The 17,859-nt window shown below is 33.6% G+C and overlaps 1 protein-coding gene across 1 annotated transcript in view; it reads left to right on the forward strand.

The window, feature by feature from the left end:
- The window catches only part of LOC108727794 (fatty acid synthase), a 48,040-nt gene that overhangs the window by 24,554 nt on the left and 5,627 nt on the right, over positions 1-17,859 (forward strand). The window contains exons 9-13 of the mRNA XM_018456038.1: positions 5,065-5,382; positions 5,515-6,014; positions 16,432-16,733; positions 16,969-17,388; positions 17,490-17,857. Of these exons, the coding sequence (XP_018311540.1) occupies positions 5,065-5,382; positions 5,515-6,014; positions 16,432-16,733; positions 16,969-17,388; positions 17,490-17,857 (1,908 nt within the window). The remainder of the gene's footprint in view (positions 1-5,064; positions 5,383-5,514; positions 6,015-16,431; positions 16,734-16,968; positions 17,389-17,489; positions 17,858-17,859) is intronic.

Consider the following 17,859-nt stretch of genomic DNA (forward strand, 5'->3'; position numbering starts at 1 on the left):
AATAAAAAATTATTGAAAACCAATATATTCGGCGATTTTTAGTAATTAATATCTTATTAACTATTACGAAAATTGCAAAATGGCAGAGGACTTTTCAATTTTGTTTAGTTCGCTCTACCAGTGCACGAAATATTTGGCGGTTATTCTGGGACACCCTGTATAAGTATTAATAATATTATGTTTATAAATAGAACACATACGCTTCATAATATTGTTATTCTCCATAAAAACTAAAGTGAAACCGAATATGTTTTTTATCACATTTTATTATTATATCAGTAATAGATATTATATACAGGGTGTCTCAGACCACCCGTACCACCCTTTTAAAAGGTAGGGATGTGTTTGTACAAAAAAATGGTTCAGACAAAATTTGCAGGATTTCGGGAGATCTATCTGATGGTGACCTTGAATTTGACCTTGAGGTCGACCTTGGGCATAACTCAAGGTCAAAGTACCGTTTTACAAATGTAAACCCTTATTCATGACTTCAGAAATGAAAAGAGCGGAAAATTTTACGTCCGAATACGTTATCAAGTCTAGGTCAAAATTACCCTTAGAGGTCATGTGGAGGTCAAGTTACTTTTAGAGCACCCGATCCACCCTTCTAAAAGATATGGATGTGTTTGTACAAAAAATAGTTCAAACAATACTAGGTATTTACATAGCTATGATGCATCCATCTGCTGGTGAATTTGAATTCTACCTTTAGATTCATTTGTAGTCGTGTACATCGATTTTTAAAGATTCCTAATTATCAAGATCTTGAACAGTCGATGCCGTCTGTGTCAGCTTTACCCAAGATGTACCACGTGGAGGTCACAAGGTCGGACTTACACCTCGTCGGGGTGCTTTTTTAAGGTGGTTCCCCTTGCCGTCACCTGTATCTCGTAGGGGTGCTTTTTTAAGGTGGTTCCCCTTGCCTTCACCTGTATCTCGTAGGGGTGCTTTTTTAAGGTGGTTCCCCTTGCCGTCACCTTTGTTCGTACGCATGTGTTCAGTCTAGATTTTCGAAGTGTCCTCCACGTGCATGTATGCAGGCTGTTATTCTTCGTTGAAAATCATCCGTCGCCCGACGAATTTCGACAGGATCTAGAGACTGAATGGCTTCTCGAATTCTGTTCTTCATGTCTTCTGAAGTCGTAGGTCGTTCGCGGTATACGAGGTCTTTTATTCTTCAAGGCAAGGGGAACCACCTTAAAAAAGCACCCCTACGAGATGCAGGTGACGGCAAGGGGAACCACCTTAAAAAAGCACCCCGACGAGGTGTAAGTCCGACCTTGTGACCTCCACGTGGTACATCTTGGGTAAAGCTGACACAGGCGGCATCGACTGTTCAAGATCTTGATAATTAGGAATCTTTAAAAATCGATGTACACGACTACAAATGAATCTAAAGGTAGAATTCAAATTCACCAGCAGATGGATGCATCATAGCTATGTAAATACCTAGTATTGTTTGAACTATTTTTTGTACAAACACATCCATATCTTTTAGAAGGGTGGATCGGGTGCTCTAAAAGTAACTTGACCTCCACATGACCTCTAAGGGTAATTTTGACCTAGACTTGATAACGTATTCGGACGTAAAATTTTCCGCTCTTTTCATTTCTGAAGTCATGAATAAGGGTTTACATTTGTAAAACGGTACTTTGACCTTGAGTTATGCCCAAGGTCGACCTCAAGGTCAAATTCAAGGTCACCATCAGATAGATCTCCCGAAATCCTGCAAATTTTGTCTGAACCATTTTTTTGTACAAACACATCCCTACCTTTTAAAAGGGTGGTACGGGTGGTCTGAGACACCCTGTATATGTATACAGGATATCCCACGTAACTGTGATCATGATTTTTTCGGCACTTCCGATCTGACAAAAATAATTTTGAATAAAAGTTAATCAGTTTTCAATCGGCTACAAATTGTAATATTAAAAATTTGCAAAATGTTCTTTTTTAGGAAAAAGTTAAGGTCACCCTAATTTTTTTAAATGGCACTACGAATTTTTTATTTCACAATATTGTAACTGATGTCAAGACGAGTTCAATGACCTGCTATACTATGACCTTGAGATGACCTTAAAGTCAGACGTGTAGGATCAATGAATGAAAACGTTTTCTTAAAAAATTATTTTATTTGTATTAAAATTTATATGGACATATTAAACAGAGAAAGAGATTTTTGTATTAACAGCATATCAATTTTCTCATTATAGGAATACATTTTTGACAAACTGAGAATGAACTACAATTTGCTCTAATGACAAGCTAAAACTGAATTAACACCAGAACTGTAGTAACAGCGTTTGAGCTACGCTACAAGTACTACAAATTATGTTGACATTTTTTTTACGTACACAGGTACTATATATATATATATATATATACATGTTTGTAATAAATTGTGAACTACATTCGGGGATACTAATTCAGAAATGGCTACGTCAATTCCTCATTTGTCTACAGGTACATTTTTTCTACTGAACTGAATTTTTACTACTTCTAATGAAAAACATGTAAAGTTTAATATAAAATAAATTTTCACGAAAACGTTTCCGTTCATTGATCCCACACGTCTGACTTTAAGATCATCTCAAGGTCATAGTATAGCAGGTCATTGAACTCGTTTTGACATCAGTTACAATATTACATGAAGTAAAAAATACATAGTGCCATTTAAAAAAATTAGGGTGACCTTGACTTTTTTTCTAAAAAAGAATATTTTGCAAATTTTTAATATTGCAATTTGTAGTTGATTAAAAACTGATTAACTTCTATTCAAAATAGTTTTTGTCAAATTATCGGAAATGGCGGAAAAATCATGATCACAGTTACGTGGGACACTCTGTGTATATAGGGTGAATCAGAGTAATTGAAGCAGTTTTTTTACCCAGTTATTATGAGAAAATTATCGATTATACATCTAATTATTGATTTGACGATATCGGATGCGTGGATAACATCGTGCGAACTGCTGGTCTGAGCGCGAAAACAGACACGTTGAGTTGTGAAAATTGTTACAAGATTTTATTTTTATACAGGGTGGCCCACGTAAATTGTTACAAGCTAATAACTCTAAAAATATTTGTCGTATCAAAAAGTTGTTCATGAGAAAGTTTCATATATTCGGGGCCTTTCTAACTACGTAAACAAAAATCCACCTCCGTCTCCCCTTGAAGAGGGGCTGGGGGTAACTTCAAAGTTTCAAATGGGACCCCCTAAAATGTTACATATTTGGATCTACGGGGAAAAACAAGTAAACTGAAACATTTCTTTGGAAAATGCTCCTATCAAAAATTATGAACATTTAAACTTTTAGCCATTTTATTCATGATTGAACTTCATTAACACAAAGTTGTGTTCACGATACAATGAAAACGAAAACGAGATCTTGATGTTAACTAAAAGAAACATAAATACACACAATTATCGGTAAACGTAAATACAGATCTACTATGTATTTAGTTAGTTTTGAGCTGGTTTTCATGCTATCAAGTTCAAAAATCATGGCTCATTTTGACATGGAAGTTAATGTGTTGTTAATTCTGGAAGAATATAAGAAAAATTATCGACGTGCATCGCAATTATTTTTAGAACGTCATAATATTAAAAAATCGTTTGCGTGTATATGGTCAATTAAGTGCAATTAAAAAACAAAAAACAAATCCAGTAGTTAATGATGATAACTGTGCTAATATTCTCGCTGCAATTGAAGTAAATCCACATGTCAGTCAACGCGAATTAGCAAACACGTCTAGAGTTGGATTTATACAGCAGATTTTGAAAAAACAAAAATTTCATCCGTATCGTTTGATTTTGACTCAGGAACTTTTGAAAACTGGTTATGAATATCGTGTAATATTTTGCGAGTGGATGCGAGATGCCATGTTAAATGATTCATTTTTGCAAAATATTCTTTTTTCTGATGAAGCAACATTTACCAATACTGGACACCTTAATAGACATAGTATGCACTATTGGTCATATGAGAATCCTCATTGGATTCGCGAGGATCATTTCCAACATCGTTGTTCATTAAATATACGATGTGGAATAATTGGTGATTTCGTATTTGGACCATACTTTTTTGATGGTACTGTTAATACTGAATCCTATTGTAATCTATTAAGGAATCATCTTCCCTTACTTATAGAAGAATTATCACTTAATGTGAGAAGAGACATATAGTCTTTCAACAAGATGGTGCATCTCCTCATTTTTCCAGAGCAACGCGTACTCTTTTAAATGATATTTCGTGACAGGTGGATAAGTCGGAGAGGTCCTGTTCAATGGCCCTTTCGTTCATTTGATATTACACCTTTGGACTATTTTATGGGGATATATCAAAGAGGAAATCACATCTCAACCATGTACGACGAAAGAAGACTTAAAACGGACAATACGTACAGTTTGCACTAAGGTGAATCCAGAAATGTTGTTTAGAGTTAGGCAAAGTTTTGTAAAAAGAATTAATAAGTGTTTAGATGTTAATGGTCAACAGTTCGAACATTTAATAAAATAAAAAAAAATAGATAAACTATGAATCTTATTTAATTTATCATTAATTTCAATGCACTCTACATTAAAGTTTAAATGTTTATAACTTTTGACAGGAGCATTTTCATAAGAAATATTTCAAAGTTTACTTGTTTTTCCACGTAGAATCCAAATATGTAACATTTTATAGGGGGTCCCATTTAAAACTTTGACGTTACTCCCCGCTCCTCTTCAAGGGGATATGGAGGTGGATTTTTGTTTACGTAGTTAGAAAGGCCCCTCGAATAAATAAAACTTTCACATGAACAACTTTTTGATAGGACAAATATTTTTAGAGTTATTAGCTTGTAACACTTTACGTGGGCCTGTATATGAAGAGATTAAAAAAAGTGCCTTTTTTTCTCAGTGGGCCCAGAAATTCGCGCTATGTATCCACACATCTGATCTGTATTGCTAAGTCGATAATTAGGTCGATAATTTTCTCATAGGGTAAAAAACTGGTTTAACTACTCTGATTCACCCTGTATATAGTATCCTATAACATATAAAATTTTTTATATATATTTGTAGATTGGCTTAGTAGATCTCCTAACATCCTTAGGAATTACTCCCGATTACATGATTAGTCATTCTGCCGGTGAACTTGGTTGTGCATACGCAGATAAGTGTCTCACAATTGAACAAACTATTTTATCAGCATACTTTATCGGTTTGGCATGTGCCGAAGGAAAAATAATTCATAGCTCGATGGCGGTTGTCAATATCAATTACGAGTATCTTAAAAATATATGTCCAGCGGATATTGAAATAGTATGCTACAATAGCGAAAATAGTAACGTAGTATGTGGACCAAAAGAATCAATACAAGAATTCATAAAAAAATTACAGGTAAATTAAAAAATATATAATATATAACTATAAGTTAGTGGATAAAAAAAATGCTTAAGGTTTTAAAACATTGAAAAGTTAATTTCATACCAATTTACTGCAGCTGTATGTGTTGCATTTTTTTATAATCAGGTCAACAATATTTACGTGAAGAAGATCAACTGCAATATACCGTTTCATAGTTCTTACATCGCATCCGCGGAAAGTCAGCTTCTGCTTAGTTTGAATGAAATAATACCATGTCCAAAAAAACGGAGTTCAAAGTGGATCAGCACATCTATACCTCGCACCAAATGGTTTACTTCAGCTTCAAAGTTATCATCAGCGGACTATCACACACAAAGTATATTAAACACAGTCTTTTTCCGACAAACAACGGAACTAATTCCGAGTAATGCTGTGGTCATCGAAATCGCACCAGACGATGTTATGCAATACGTTTTGACAGGCTGTTTACATCCAAACGTTACAAACATTGTATTAACACGACGAACCGAAAAAAATATTGATATAGTTCTACAAGGAGTTGGGAAGCTCTATAATTACGGTTTACAGCCACAAGTTGCCAATTTATATCCACCAGTCGAATTTCCAGTTAGCCGAGGAACTCCTATGATTTCTCCATCAATCAGGTACATATCATCGTAATCGTAATTAAGATGTCTATATAAGAAAAAAAAAATATATATATATATAGAGAGAGAGAGAGAGAAGGCTCCTATTATAGAGATATCGAGTTCATTTTGAGTAAATGTTAGAAATCTATGGGCAGAATTTAAAAAAATAATAGGTCATTTTGAAGGGAATTTAATATAGTAAGCTTTAAGATAATGTTATGTAAAATTTAATTCAAATTCTATTTTTTTTGAAATTAAAGAAATGTAAAAAATGAACAAATCGCAAAGTCAAAAAATTGTGCTCCTAATATGAGATGCCTAGAGAAATCGATAATAAAATGCAAAGTACATCAGTATTGCAATTAAAAAATGTTAGTATATCGTGAGTGAACTGCGTGTTCCGTACACAGCATTTTCCGTATATTGCGTTTTCAACACGTGGGGAGGATTAGAGAATAAGGATGCTGTCCCATGACAATCGAAATTTCAGAAAACGAAATCTCGAAAAAGTAGAATGGGGATCAATCAATCAGAATTATTGAGATGCATTACTGTTCATCTGCACATATATGTTAAATATAAGATTATCGAAATTGAATTTCTATATGTATAAAAAAAATTCATTATTAATAAATAATTTTTCAATAAGTATTCATTAATGTATATAAGTATTCATTTTTCCAGCATATAAGTATAACCATTTATATCGTTGGGAGAATAAAATTACGTGCTTGTTGGTCCGAAATTTTTGTGTGGCTGAGTTCCCCATACGCTATGCAAGTATCTCTGACGGAACACCAACGCCATCTTTCGCTCGTTTTTTTATTTTATAGGAGTATGAGATTAAACGCGCGTATGAGTGACAGATATCGTTTTGTGAACTTATAAATAGATTTCTTGTCTTAATTATATTATTGAATAGTTAGCAATGGTTGTAATAATAAGAAGTGGATTTCAAGAGGTTAAATTAAATATTTTTCGGAAAAAAAGTATATCAAAAGGACAAAAATTATTTCATAGTTTTCATGTTTCTGACGTATATGAAGAAATATATGATAATAATTGTCGTCGTATATTAGGGACAGTTTTAAGGGAAACTCCGGGTGCTGAAAGTAGAAAATTATGTACTTATATATTTACGTTTGACGATGTACTGCCACAATCCATTTTTTTCTTCTCTCCTATTCCCATGAACGCTCCGGAAATCGATAAAATTGTAGCTCAGGATTTTTTCGTTCGCTATTAAAACACTCAACTACACAACATATCTGATATTTGATCGATTTTTTTTTAATACATTTGACACACTTAAATTCATTTTCAGATTTGCTAATACTCCCAGAGCTTCGGAAAGTGACCACTAAACGGCGCTGTCGGAGTTACTTGCATAGCGTATAGATCAATATTTCCGAAATTGTAAAAAATCAGAAAATTTATTTTAAATATTTTATGAAAAAAGATAATTATTATATAGTAGAAGAATCCGCAAGAAAATAAAATTTCAATATATTTTTTATTATAACAGAAAATAATGAAAGAATCTTTTAAATTATATAATAAAAGATGGTTTGAGGTTAGAATGACAGTTCGTTTTCCGAAAAAGTCGCTCCATGGGAAACCCAGCCACAAAAATTTTGGACTGACAAACACGCAATCTTATCTCCAACGATATAAATAATTATTAAAAATAAACGTATTCAGATGGGCTACGAACTCAAAAGACAACACGTAAAAATATAAATATAAGATATAAAATAATTATTAAGAACTCTAAAACAAATTAAATAACAAAGTCGTTTCGAACTCGATCAAGTCATCTTCAATGTTACACAAAAATATACATATTTAAATTATAAACGGTTCAACTAATATATAAAAAGATAAAAAAGTACAGACTTCTGGTATAAACTGGTCACTTAATTGTATCATGTCGTTATATATTTGTCTATAAATTAAGTCCCATGCAATACAGAAGATTGCAGCAATATTGTTGCATTGTTACAATATTGCAGTGTAATATTGCAGAGATATTATAGAAATGTAAATTAACAATATGCCTACAAAATGTCAGTAATATGCCTGTAATATTTCAGAAACATTGCAAAACTGTAATTCTTTAATTGTTATTGTAATAGTAATATAAAAATATAATTTTTTATAATATTTATATAATACAGTCTTTTTCTCAGTTTATAATAATTGTTTTTATGATATAATAATTAATTAATTCATTTTTATATTCAAATAAAAAATTAATTTATTATTATATTATTTGACGATCATTTCATTAGCTAAATTTTATCCTTATTTTAAATATGAATCAAAAATCAAAAGATTGTATAACGTCAAATTTGGATACAACACACCATTATCGGATAAGACGATAAGCAATTAAGCTACTGAAAACGATTTATTGAAATATTAATTATATGATCGATGATGTATCTACGCCAATGTTTCCAGATCAATATAACGATTTCCTGTTTGTAACGGGTTCGAAAAAATTTCATTTTTGGTTTAGTCACAATATACTTGTACAAAATTATTCCCGCTGCAAGTCATGATCTGCCGCTACTATGAAAAGTCGACTGTAGGTTGGCTGTTCCCAGTTGATTTAATGTCGACTTTCAACAGTTCCCTTATACAGCAGTCGACTATTTCCTGACTATTAGTTGATATCTGAAAATCGACTGAAAGTCAACTAAGCACAGTCGACTATTAGTCAACTATGTTTTAATCAATTATAAGTCGACCGGCACCTCGCTTGGCACTCGCCCGGCTCCTCACCTGGCGCTCGCTCGGTGCAAATTCCAACTACCGCCGCGTGAGAGCCACGCGGCGGAGCATTAGTCCGTATTCAATATTAGTCCCGCTTTACTAGAAATAGGGCTTCGCGGAACTATCCACCATCTCCTCACTCGAGTTAGAGCTCCAAAAAGAATTTCTACTCTGTCAGATCATTCTACGTTATACCTTTACGTTCCACCTTTTTGTTCTTATTAGGCATTGATGCGTAAATAAGTTAATGAAAAAGTAGGACATTAACCATTCAGAAGTTGACTATTCGGTAACTTATCAATTTTTAAGGCTCGATTAGCTGGATTAATAATAATCGATTGTTTTCGAGATATTTTCGTCGACTATTACCCAATGAGAAATGACAATGGAATCGATGTCGAATCGATGTCGATTCAACATCAATTTAATGATTTCGACGTCGAATCGACGTCGATTCCATTGTCATTTCTCATTGGGTAGTTGATTATTGACTTCTCTAGTCAACTTTTAGTCGACTTCGTGTTGGTTAGGTTCCGATTCCAGAAAGCATAAAATGAATAGCTTTAGCACTCCATTAGAATAACTATCTAAAAGTTATTTCGATTTCATTGCGAATTCATTTAGACTAAAAAAAGGGTACCTTTTGCATCCGAAAAAGAACTCACAATTGATGACATAAAAATGAATTCTTTTGGAATACCCTTAGGGATACTTTTAGAAATGGGATAGAAACATTTCGTAAATCGGGAATGAAAAAAGAATTCTTTTGGATTCTCTGTGCTATCTGGGTAACTTATATATGTATAGAAAATACTTTTCATTTTGGAGTCTCCGTAAAAAATTTATCCAAATATATTACATTGCAATGTTGCTGGAACGTTTCGTTGCGATATTACAAAAAGCGGACATCTTCACATTGTTGAAATCTTGTAGGAATGATTCAGCAACGTTTCGCAACTACCATGCAATATTGCAATGTTTCAGTGAAATCATTCTACAATGTTTCTGCAATCTTTCTGTGCTATATGGGGTCCAAGCAATGATAGCGCGTATTATAAGATGTCAAATTAATAAATTCCTTGTTTCAAAATGTCATAGTGCGCAAAAAAATTCTCAAAAGTATCGTAATTAAAATAGTATCAAATCAAATTCTATAAAAACGGTGAGATAATAAGTACATTAATATAATATATGAAAACAATTAATATAATATATGAAAACAATATGAGAACAATTAAAATCTGTCTATAGAATCGTATATATATAATTAGATCGTATTGTTACGTCTAAGCTCTCGGAAGGTTTGATTGAAGGAGATAAGGAGGAAAATGAGAAGGTGTAGAAGGACGCTTAGACTCAATCTCTCAGGTATGCGCGCAGAGCCGAACACCCGAGAGGAACTTAATCCTTTTTACCCAGGACTGGACCACGTGCGAACTTAAGAATGCTAGTGGGACTACGGGATACGAGGGGTTTTAAATAAATACGTCCTATTGGGCAAAGATGTTCATTTTAAAATTAACATAAATTTATTATAAAAAACAATGATAAAGAGAGAAAAAAATGATTATAATAATATGTAAGCTGGCGGTATAAATTATTGCTAAACTTATCTAATGTATATGTGTGTATGTCGCGTTTACAATTATACTGACTTTACTGACTTCTGACTGACTTGGTTCTCACTGACTTTACTGGCTTCTGGCTGACACTAAGAGACTGACGTTACGGACTGAATAACTGACTGACTGCTATGAGGATTGACCGACACTGACACGAACTAAGTGACTGCCCGACTACTATTGAGGATTGACCGATACTGACACGAACTGAGTGACTGCCCGAGTACCATTGAGGATTGACCGCGCGTTCTCTCGCGGGCCCCTAATTATACCTCAAAAAAGGGTGTCTTTTCCTTTGTTTAGGACAATTGTTAAGTTGCAATGTCAAGCGGTGATTTACGTTTTTTCTTAGGTCCTATCGTGATTAATCTAGAATGCTTTGAATGGGAGGTAATTTATGATTTTCTCGAGTCTGCGGAAAAATTGCTCCGAGTGGATGTCAAATTTTATTATGCCTCGAAAAATATAGCTGGATAAACCATTACTCGTGATGTTTAATCAGTTTTCTTAGGATGTCGCGTGTAAGGAATCTTAAGTTTGGTGGTAGATAACGTTAATATGGGGGTGAAATTACTTTGGATCGTTTTATCTTAGCGCGACGTGGCTTTATCTTTACTTGATATGGAATTGTTAGTCACTCTCGGGTGGCGGCTTGGGTGTTTGTTATTTCCTTATATGGGCATATTTTGTAATCGTATCGTTTCTAGCCCTGCGTTTTTTCCTAATATGGAATTGTTAGTCTGCCTCGGGTGGCAGCTAGGGTATGACGCAGACATATAAATTTCGCGAGCCTAGCGTTTCCAGCTTCGTATCAGCGTTGTTGTTCTTCCGTTCTTGAGTGGCATTTATGAGTTTTCGTGGAAGCTTTTTAGGCCTTCTAATTCTTTCAGATTGTTAACAGGAGATTGCACTCGAATCTCATAAATGCCATCGTCAGTCGCGACGTGGAGGCGTCTTTCGAAAGAAAAGAATCGTGGCGTCTACGGGACACTACTAACAGTATGATAAAAGTTACTACCTTTAAAAATAACGTATAAAATAATGTATAATATTACAGTGTCCAATAATAAAAAATTCATAGTATCTGTTTTAATACAAAAACTTTTTACTTAAAACTAAAGTTGATACACTTATTTCGTCGTTAATATAAAAATACGTTAAAATTTTGAAACTGTATTATGAGAAAACGTCTCTCAGTAGCTCGCCATTACACCATGACGCTAATATTACCAATACTCAAATAGCCAGCATTTATTATAACGCATTTTTACTTTCAATCATTTTTACTTTTTACTTTTCAAGCATTTTTACTTTTTACTATCACATCAATATATGTATTTTTAAGTGTGTATTTGCTGTTTAACATTTTATTTGACTGCATATATTTTGAGTTATGCAAATTTAAACAATACCATGGCATTTTGCTAATGTGGCCCTCTATGAATATTGATTACTCACGACCTCATTTTTGAGATTTTCATATCAAAATAGTTATTTGATAATCGATTGTAGCTCTACTGTTAATCTATAGTTTATATAGCGTGTACTATTTTTAGTACTGAAATTTTTAGTACTTAGCAGCTTATATGCAGAAGTTATGTGAATGTATATACATTCATTTGCATACATTTTAAAATGTTTTACTTTTTTGTTAATTTTGTAACCAAATACTGTTTTCTAAATAAAATTAATATTTTAAGACTATTTTTATGGAAGGTTATATTACCACCTATTTTTTTCGTCGAGTCTTTATGCAATGTCGCCACATTTTTATTAATAGTATGCTAAGTAATAAATATTTCGTTACTTTGAGTCCAGAATCGATTCAACAACATTTTAACGAATGTAATTGTCAAGTTTTAAACTTAAACATTGATTATTAACAAAGTTATTGTGTAAAATGAAACTGGGATGCCATAATACCATCTTCTCCTCTAGTTATTTGTTCTCCTCCAGTTAAAGTGTTCGGAATGGAATAAGCTAATTTGGAATTCATTTTTAAGGCATTAGGCCTAAAGCTTTCAGAGACTGATTTGATATAAGGGATGGTGAAAAATTTGTCAACAGTTATTTTTTTTTTGGAAGATAAGAAATGTGAGTTTTTACTGTTACGAAAATGAAAAAAGAGTCTGTTTTGAATCGTGGAGAATATGAAGTGGAGGGGATAACCATTCTCCAAAAACGTGTGAATAGCATCTACAAGATTTTTTTCCTGAAATTTCGGGTGAGACAGTAATATGATTCTGTCTACTGCCCCTATAATAACACCCCTTTTATGACAAAAAGGGTGGTGAGAATGAAAATTGAGAAATCTCCCTGAACATGTAGATTTCTGGAATCTATCAAAAATAATTCTATTCTTTTCAACAATTATAGTCGTGTCTAAAAAATTTAATCTACCTTGAGTAACTATTTCAATAGTAAATTGTAAACTAGCGTGTAATGAATTAAAAATGTTCTGAATCTCATTCATAGTATCAGAGAAAGCCTCCAAAACAATGTCGTCTACGTAGCGATAATAGAACAAGAGCTGTATAGGTAACATTTCGATGGCTAATATTTCTAAGTCCTGTAATACTATTTCAGCAATAACTGGAGATATAGGTGACCCCATGGAGGTGCCGAAAATTTGTTTGTAAAAGATTTGATTAAAAGTAAAAAACGTAGAATCCAGAACAAAGTTTACAGCGATGAGAAATTCACTTAACGGTATAGTAGTATTCTGAGATATATGGTCCCATTTCTTTTTAATACTCTCAGCCACCAAATCTATAGGAATATTAGTAAACAAGGAAACCACATCTAAGAAAGCTAAAACACAATCAGGTTCGAAAAAACAGACCATTTAATTTGTGGACCAAATGAAAGCTGTTTTTTTACCTGACTCGAAACCTCAGGAATATTGCTGTGAATGATATTATGTAGAAAAAGAGAGAAATAGTATAGCAGACTGTTAACAGAAAAACGATGACTCTAAGTGGATTACCCGGTTTGTGAATTTTAGGTAAGCCGTAAGCTCTGGGTGAGTTACCATCAGTAGTAAGTAATCGTCTGTATAAAGAGTTATCTAAATAGCCCTCGCCTTTCCATCTGACGAGAATGAAGATGACCCGATCGGGCTCAAAATGTTTGGCTCAAAAAATTTAATTTAGTTCTTAGTGATTATATTATATCTTATATTTACATATTTACATGTTGTCTTTTGGTTCGTAGCTCTTCTCACGTTTATTTTTAATTTATATTAATGGAACGATTGAACCATATGATGTATTATAAATAGTTATATTTATTTGCTGGAAAAATGAATACTTATGTATTAATGAATACTTGTTGAACAATTATTTATTAATGAATAATTTTTTTTATACGTATATAAATTCAATTTCGATAATCTTGTATTTAATATATATGTGCAGACGAACAGTAATGCACCCCAATAATTCTGATTGGTTAATCCCCTTTATTACTTAACTATTCTATTCTACGTTTTTTTACGCGAAATTACACTCTACAGTCTGATAGTTGGGCATAGAAATAACAACGTCAAGCTACGCGTTTTTATGTGAAAAATGTAAAATGGCATACTTAGACCTAGTTAGGTACAGAAAGTACGCCGAAGTACGCGCAACTATAACGATTATTACTTTCTGAACTACGCGTTTCTAAGTCGATATCCTCTGGTTTTCATTTTTTCGTAAGTATTCGGATAAAGTATGCCATTCTATGTCTTTCTATGCAGAATCACACTCTACAATCGAATAGTTGGGCATCGAAATAACTAGGCCTATCTACGCCAAGCTACGCGGTTGCATGTTAAAATCGTTTTCTGAGCTACGTGTTTCTATGACAAACTATGCCAAAGTACAATACTTACCTTTTAATTTTTCCGTTTGTAACAATTAAAGTACGCCATTCTACGCCATTTTACGCGGAATTACTCTTACTCATTCGTGAGCATTATGCATCTCCGCCGACAGAAGACCATGGCGGAGATGCATAAACTCGTAAATAAGAATCACCTGGGAAAATATATAAGGAGCGCAGCATTTCGCATGTGAAGTGAACCCTCAAAGTTGGTCTTTAATGCCGGATCTACAATGAATCTTTAGTCGGTAATTGGAAGTCTTTAATTATTTAGTATTAGGCCTAGTCTACAATCAGTCGGGAGACGTTGTCGTACGTCGTGCCATAAGAAATTAACCAATCATGGTCGATTATTTTCTTCATATTCAACTGTGATTGGTTAATTTCGTACGGCACGACATACGACGTCTTCCGACTGGTTGTAGACTAGGCCTTAAGCCGTTATCGGTAAGTCGGAAGGGCTATCGTAATCGGTGAATCGGTAAGGTTGGCCAACAGCCAACATTTAAGATTACCAACTATTGACTTTCTTATGACTGACCAATCATGTAGCTTCGGTGGCATCTTCAGTTTGAAAAAATAGCGCCTATGTATTACGCATATATTATTTAGTGAGTAATCTAGCTGTTGAATTTTTAAGAAATGAATCTGGACGATCTTGAAATTATTAAAATCCAAACTTAAATGTTTCAATATCTAGATAAATCATCTTTTTTATATTTTCAGTAAATAAAAACGACTAACCTGCGACCATTGCATATGTTCAAAGCATCATATACTTCCATCGAGAATAACAATTTCATTTGCATCAGCATAATGACTATAATTACATCATCATCCATCACTATCACTATTACCAGTTAATTAAGCACAAATAAATGATCTTCAATTTCATATCCGGTATTGTATTTCAGCGTCTTTGCTAATGTTTATGAAAATTCAGCTTACTTCTTTCCCTTTGGTCGAATCAAACGACTCATTATACAACTACTCATTGTAGATGTGAAAAATCCTAAAATCACCGACTTAAGTTAAGACTTAATGTGGGGTCTACAATAGAAGTCGTAGCGGTCGTAGAGTCTTAAGTCGTAGAAAATTAACTAATCAGAGTCGATTATTCTTCTCATATTTGATTGTGATTGGTTAATTTTCTACGACTTAAGACTCTGCGACTGCTACAACTTCTATTGTAGACCCCGCATAAGACTTCCGATTACCGACTACAGATTAAAGACTCATTATAGACCCGGCATAATACTAAAGTATCCATGCTGCGATGGAATTCTAATTCCATCATGACAGCAACGTGATGGCATCTTGAATTTATGCCAAATGAGTTCAAGATACCATCATGTTACTTTAAACAGTACAGTGTAAATGTACCCGAAACTAGCTTAGGATGTGGTTTCGCGTAGGAAGCATAACTCTTTGTGATGTAGGAGTAGAATTCTACGCCAAACTACTTCCATGTTCCAAACCGCGTATTTAGAAATAGTTTTTGGCGTACTTTGGCATAGGCTACACTGTGCGCTTAGTCCGCGACCTATACGATAGATGTCTTTGTTTATACAGGATAAACAAGGACATCTATTGTAAAGGTCGCGGTCTAAATGCACGGTGTAAACGTAGCCATAAAATTTTTTCCGCCAAGATATATACACACATTTTTCTTTTACGCACACACATACACACACACGCACGCACGCACGCACGCACGCACGCACGCACACAGCGAAAAGGTCCCTATTACGAGATACCGATTTACTTATTAAATAATAAACAAGGTTTAAAGGCTCATCTTAATGAAACTTAAAGACATCTAAATTCTAAAATCTTTTTTTACAACGACTACAGGTATGCTCTAATAATGAATTTTTCATTAAATAATTTTCAATCCAAAAACAATAAATTTGTGGTAGAACCAATAGATAGCGTTTAGCAGAAATGCCGCTATCTCATATTAGGCGCCTATCTCATAATAGTAGGCTTTCCTCTATGTACGTACAAATATATAGAATATGTATTATTAATTACAAACATGCAATTAGACACAATTTTTGATCATATAAAATAATATTTATTTATATTACATATATAAGTAGTAGTATATTATATGTATACCTGTATGTATAATTATACACATATAAACGTTAATTATAATAAATCAGATGGGACCATTCTGAAAATTGGTTTACAACGAAAGAAGAATACGAGTTTATAAAATCAAGAGGGAGATACGTCAACATTTTACTCGACGACGAGGACTATGAATATATGAGAGGTCATGTAATTGATGGGAGAAATTTGCTACCCGCAACAGGTTATTTGGGACTCATTTGGAGAACTATTGGCATGATGAAAGGTGTACTGCACACAACGGTACCGATAGTTTTCCGAGATGTAAAATTTATTCGGGCTACTAATTTGTTGAAAAATAATGCTGTGAAACTATATATTGCAATACAGACAGGTATTTACGAGATGAGTGGTTTTAATTCTAATTGAGATTTTCTCTGAAATTTCTATGACAGTATTCGCAGGTCCATTTTACCATAAATTATTGTTTAAACACGCATTTATTATAATATAATTCTTTAGGCAGTTGAAAAAAATATTTGAGTCCGATGGATTAGCGAATATCGATTACGGTTAATGTAGTACGATGACAAAAATGCCATATAGTCAAATTTATACAAATATTACAGATGGAAAGTTCGAAATAACCGAAGGAGATAGCGTTGTTGTCACAGGTACAGTGTACGAGGCATTAAATCCAGAAGAAGAAATGATTCCGATAAACATATTATCGGAAAATTATGATGAAGATGAAGATATGACTGCACGAGATATCTACAAAGAGTTGAAATTGCGTGGATACCAGTACAGGGGCTTATTTCGTGGATTAAAAAGTGCCTCTATTTCGGGAACCCAAGGACATATCGCTTGGAAAAATAATTGGGAAACATTTATGGATAGTATGTTACAAATGCAAATTATCGGATATGATACTAGGGAATTGTGTGTTCCTACGGGTATTAAAAAATTAGTGATCAATCCAGTGCTTCATGCTTCGAAACTACGGGATAACATAGATAATGCAGAAGTTACAACAGACATGGATAAACGTAATTGACTTCCATTACTAAAAGTTCTTCGTTCAATTCATAAATATTGTGTAAAAGATTTCCATAATATAAAGCGTATTACATTACTTGTCTTATTATAGTATTACAGGTAAGAATATATAAAGAGATAGACACGATAAAAGCTGGAGGAGTAGAGATTCAAGGTCTGATGGCTACTCAGATCTCTCGCCGGAAATTAGCCCAAGATGCTGTTATCGAGGAGCATATGTTTGTAGCTCATTGTGATCGTGCTAAGATTTCATTGAATGAAGCAATTCGAATATCGGCCCAACTCGTACTGGAAGATCATCAAATTATCAAAGTGCAAGCCACTGAGCTAGTGGAAGACGTCGATGATACTGAATTAGAAAATCTTTCGTCTTCGTTGCTGCTTGAGGCATTTGGTGACATGCCATTGATACAAGTGAATATCACTCTATTAACATCATCAAATCGTTTCAGGCCAGAAGA

Source organism: Mycetomoellerius zeteki, unplaced genomic scaffold, assembly GCF_001594055.1.
Source record: "Mycetomoellerius zeteki isolate Tzet28-1 unplaced genomic scaffold, Tzet1.0 scaffold535, whole genome shotgun sequence".
In the NCBI taxonomy this organism is placed as follows: Eukaryota; Metazoa; Arthropoda; class Insecta; order Hymenoptera; family Formicidae; genus Mycetomoellerius; species Mycetomoellerius zeteki.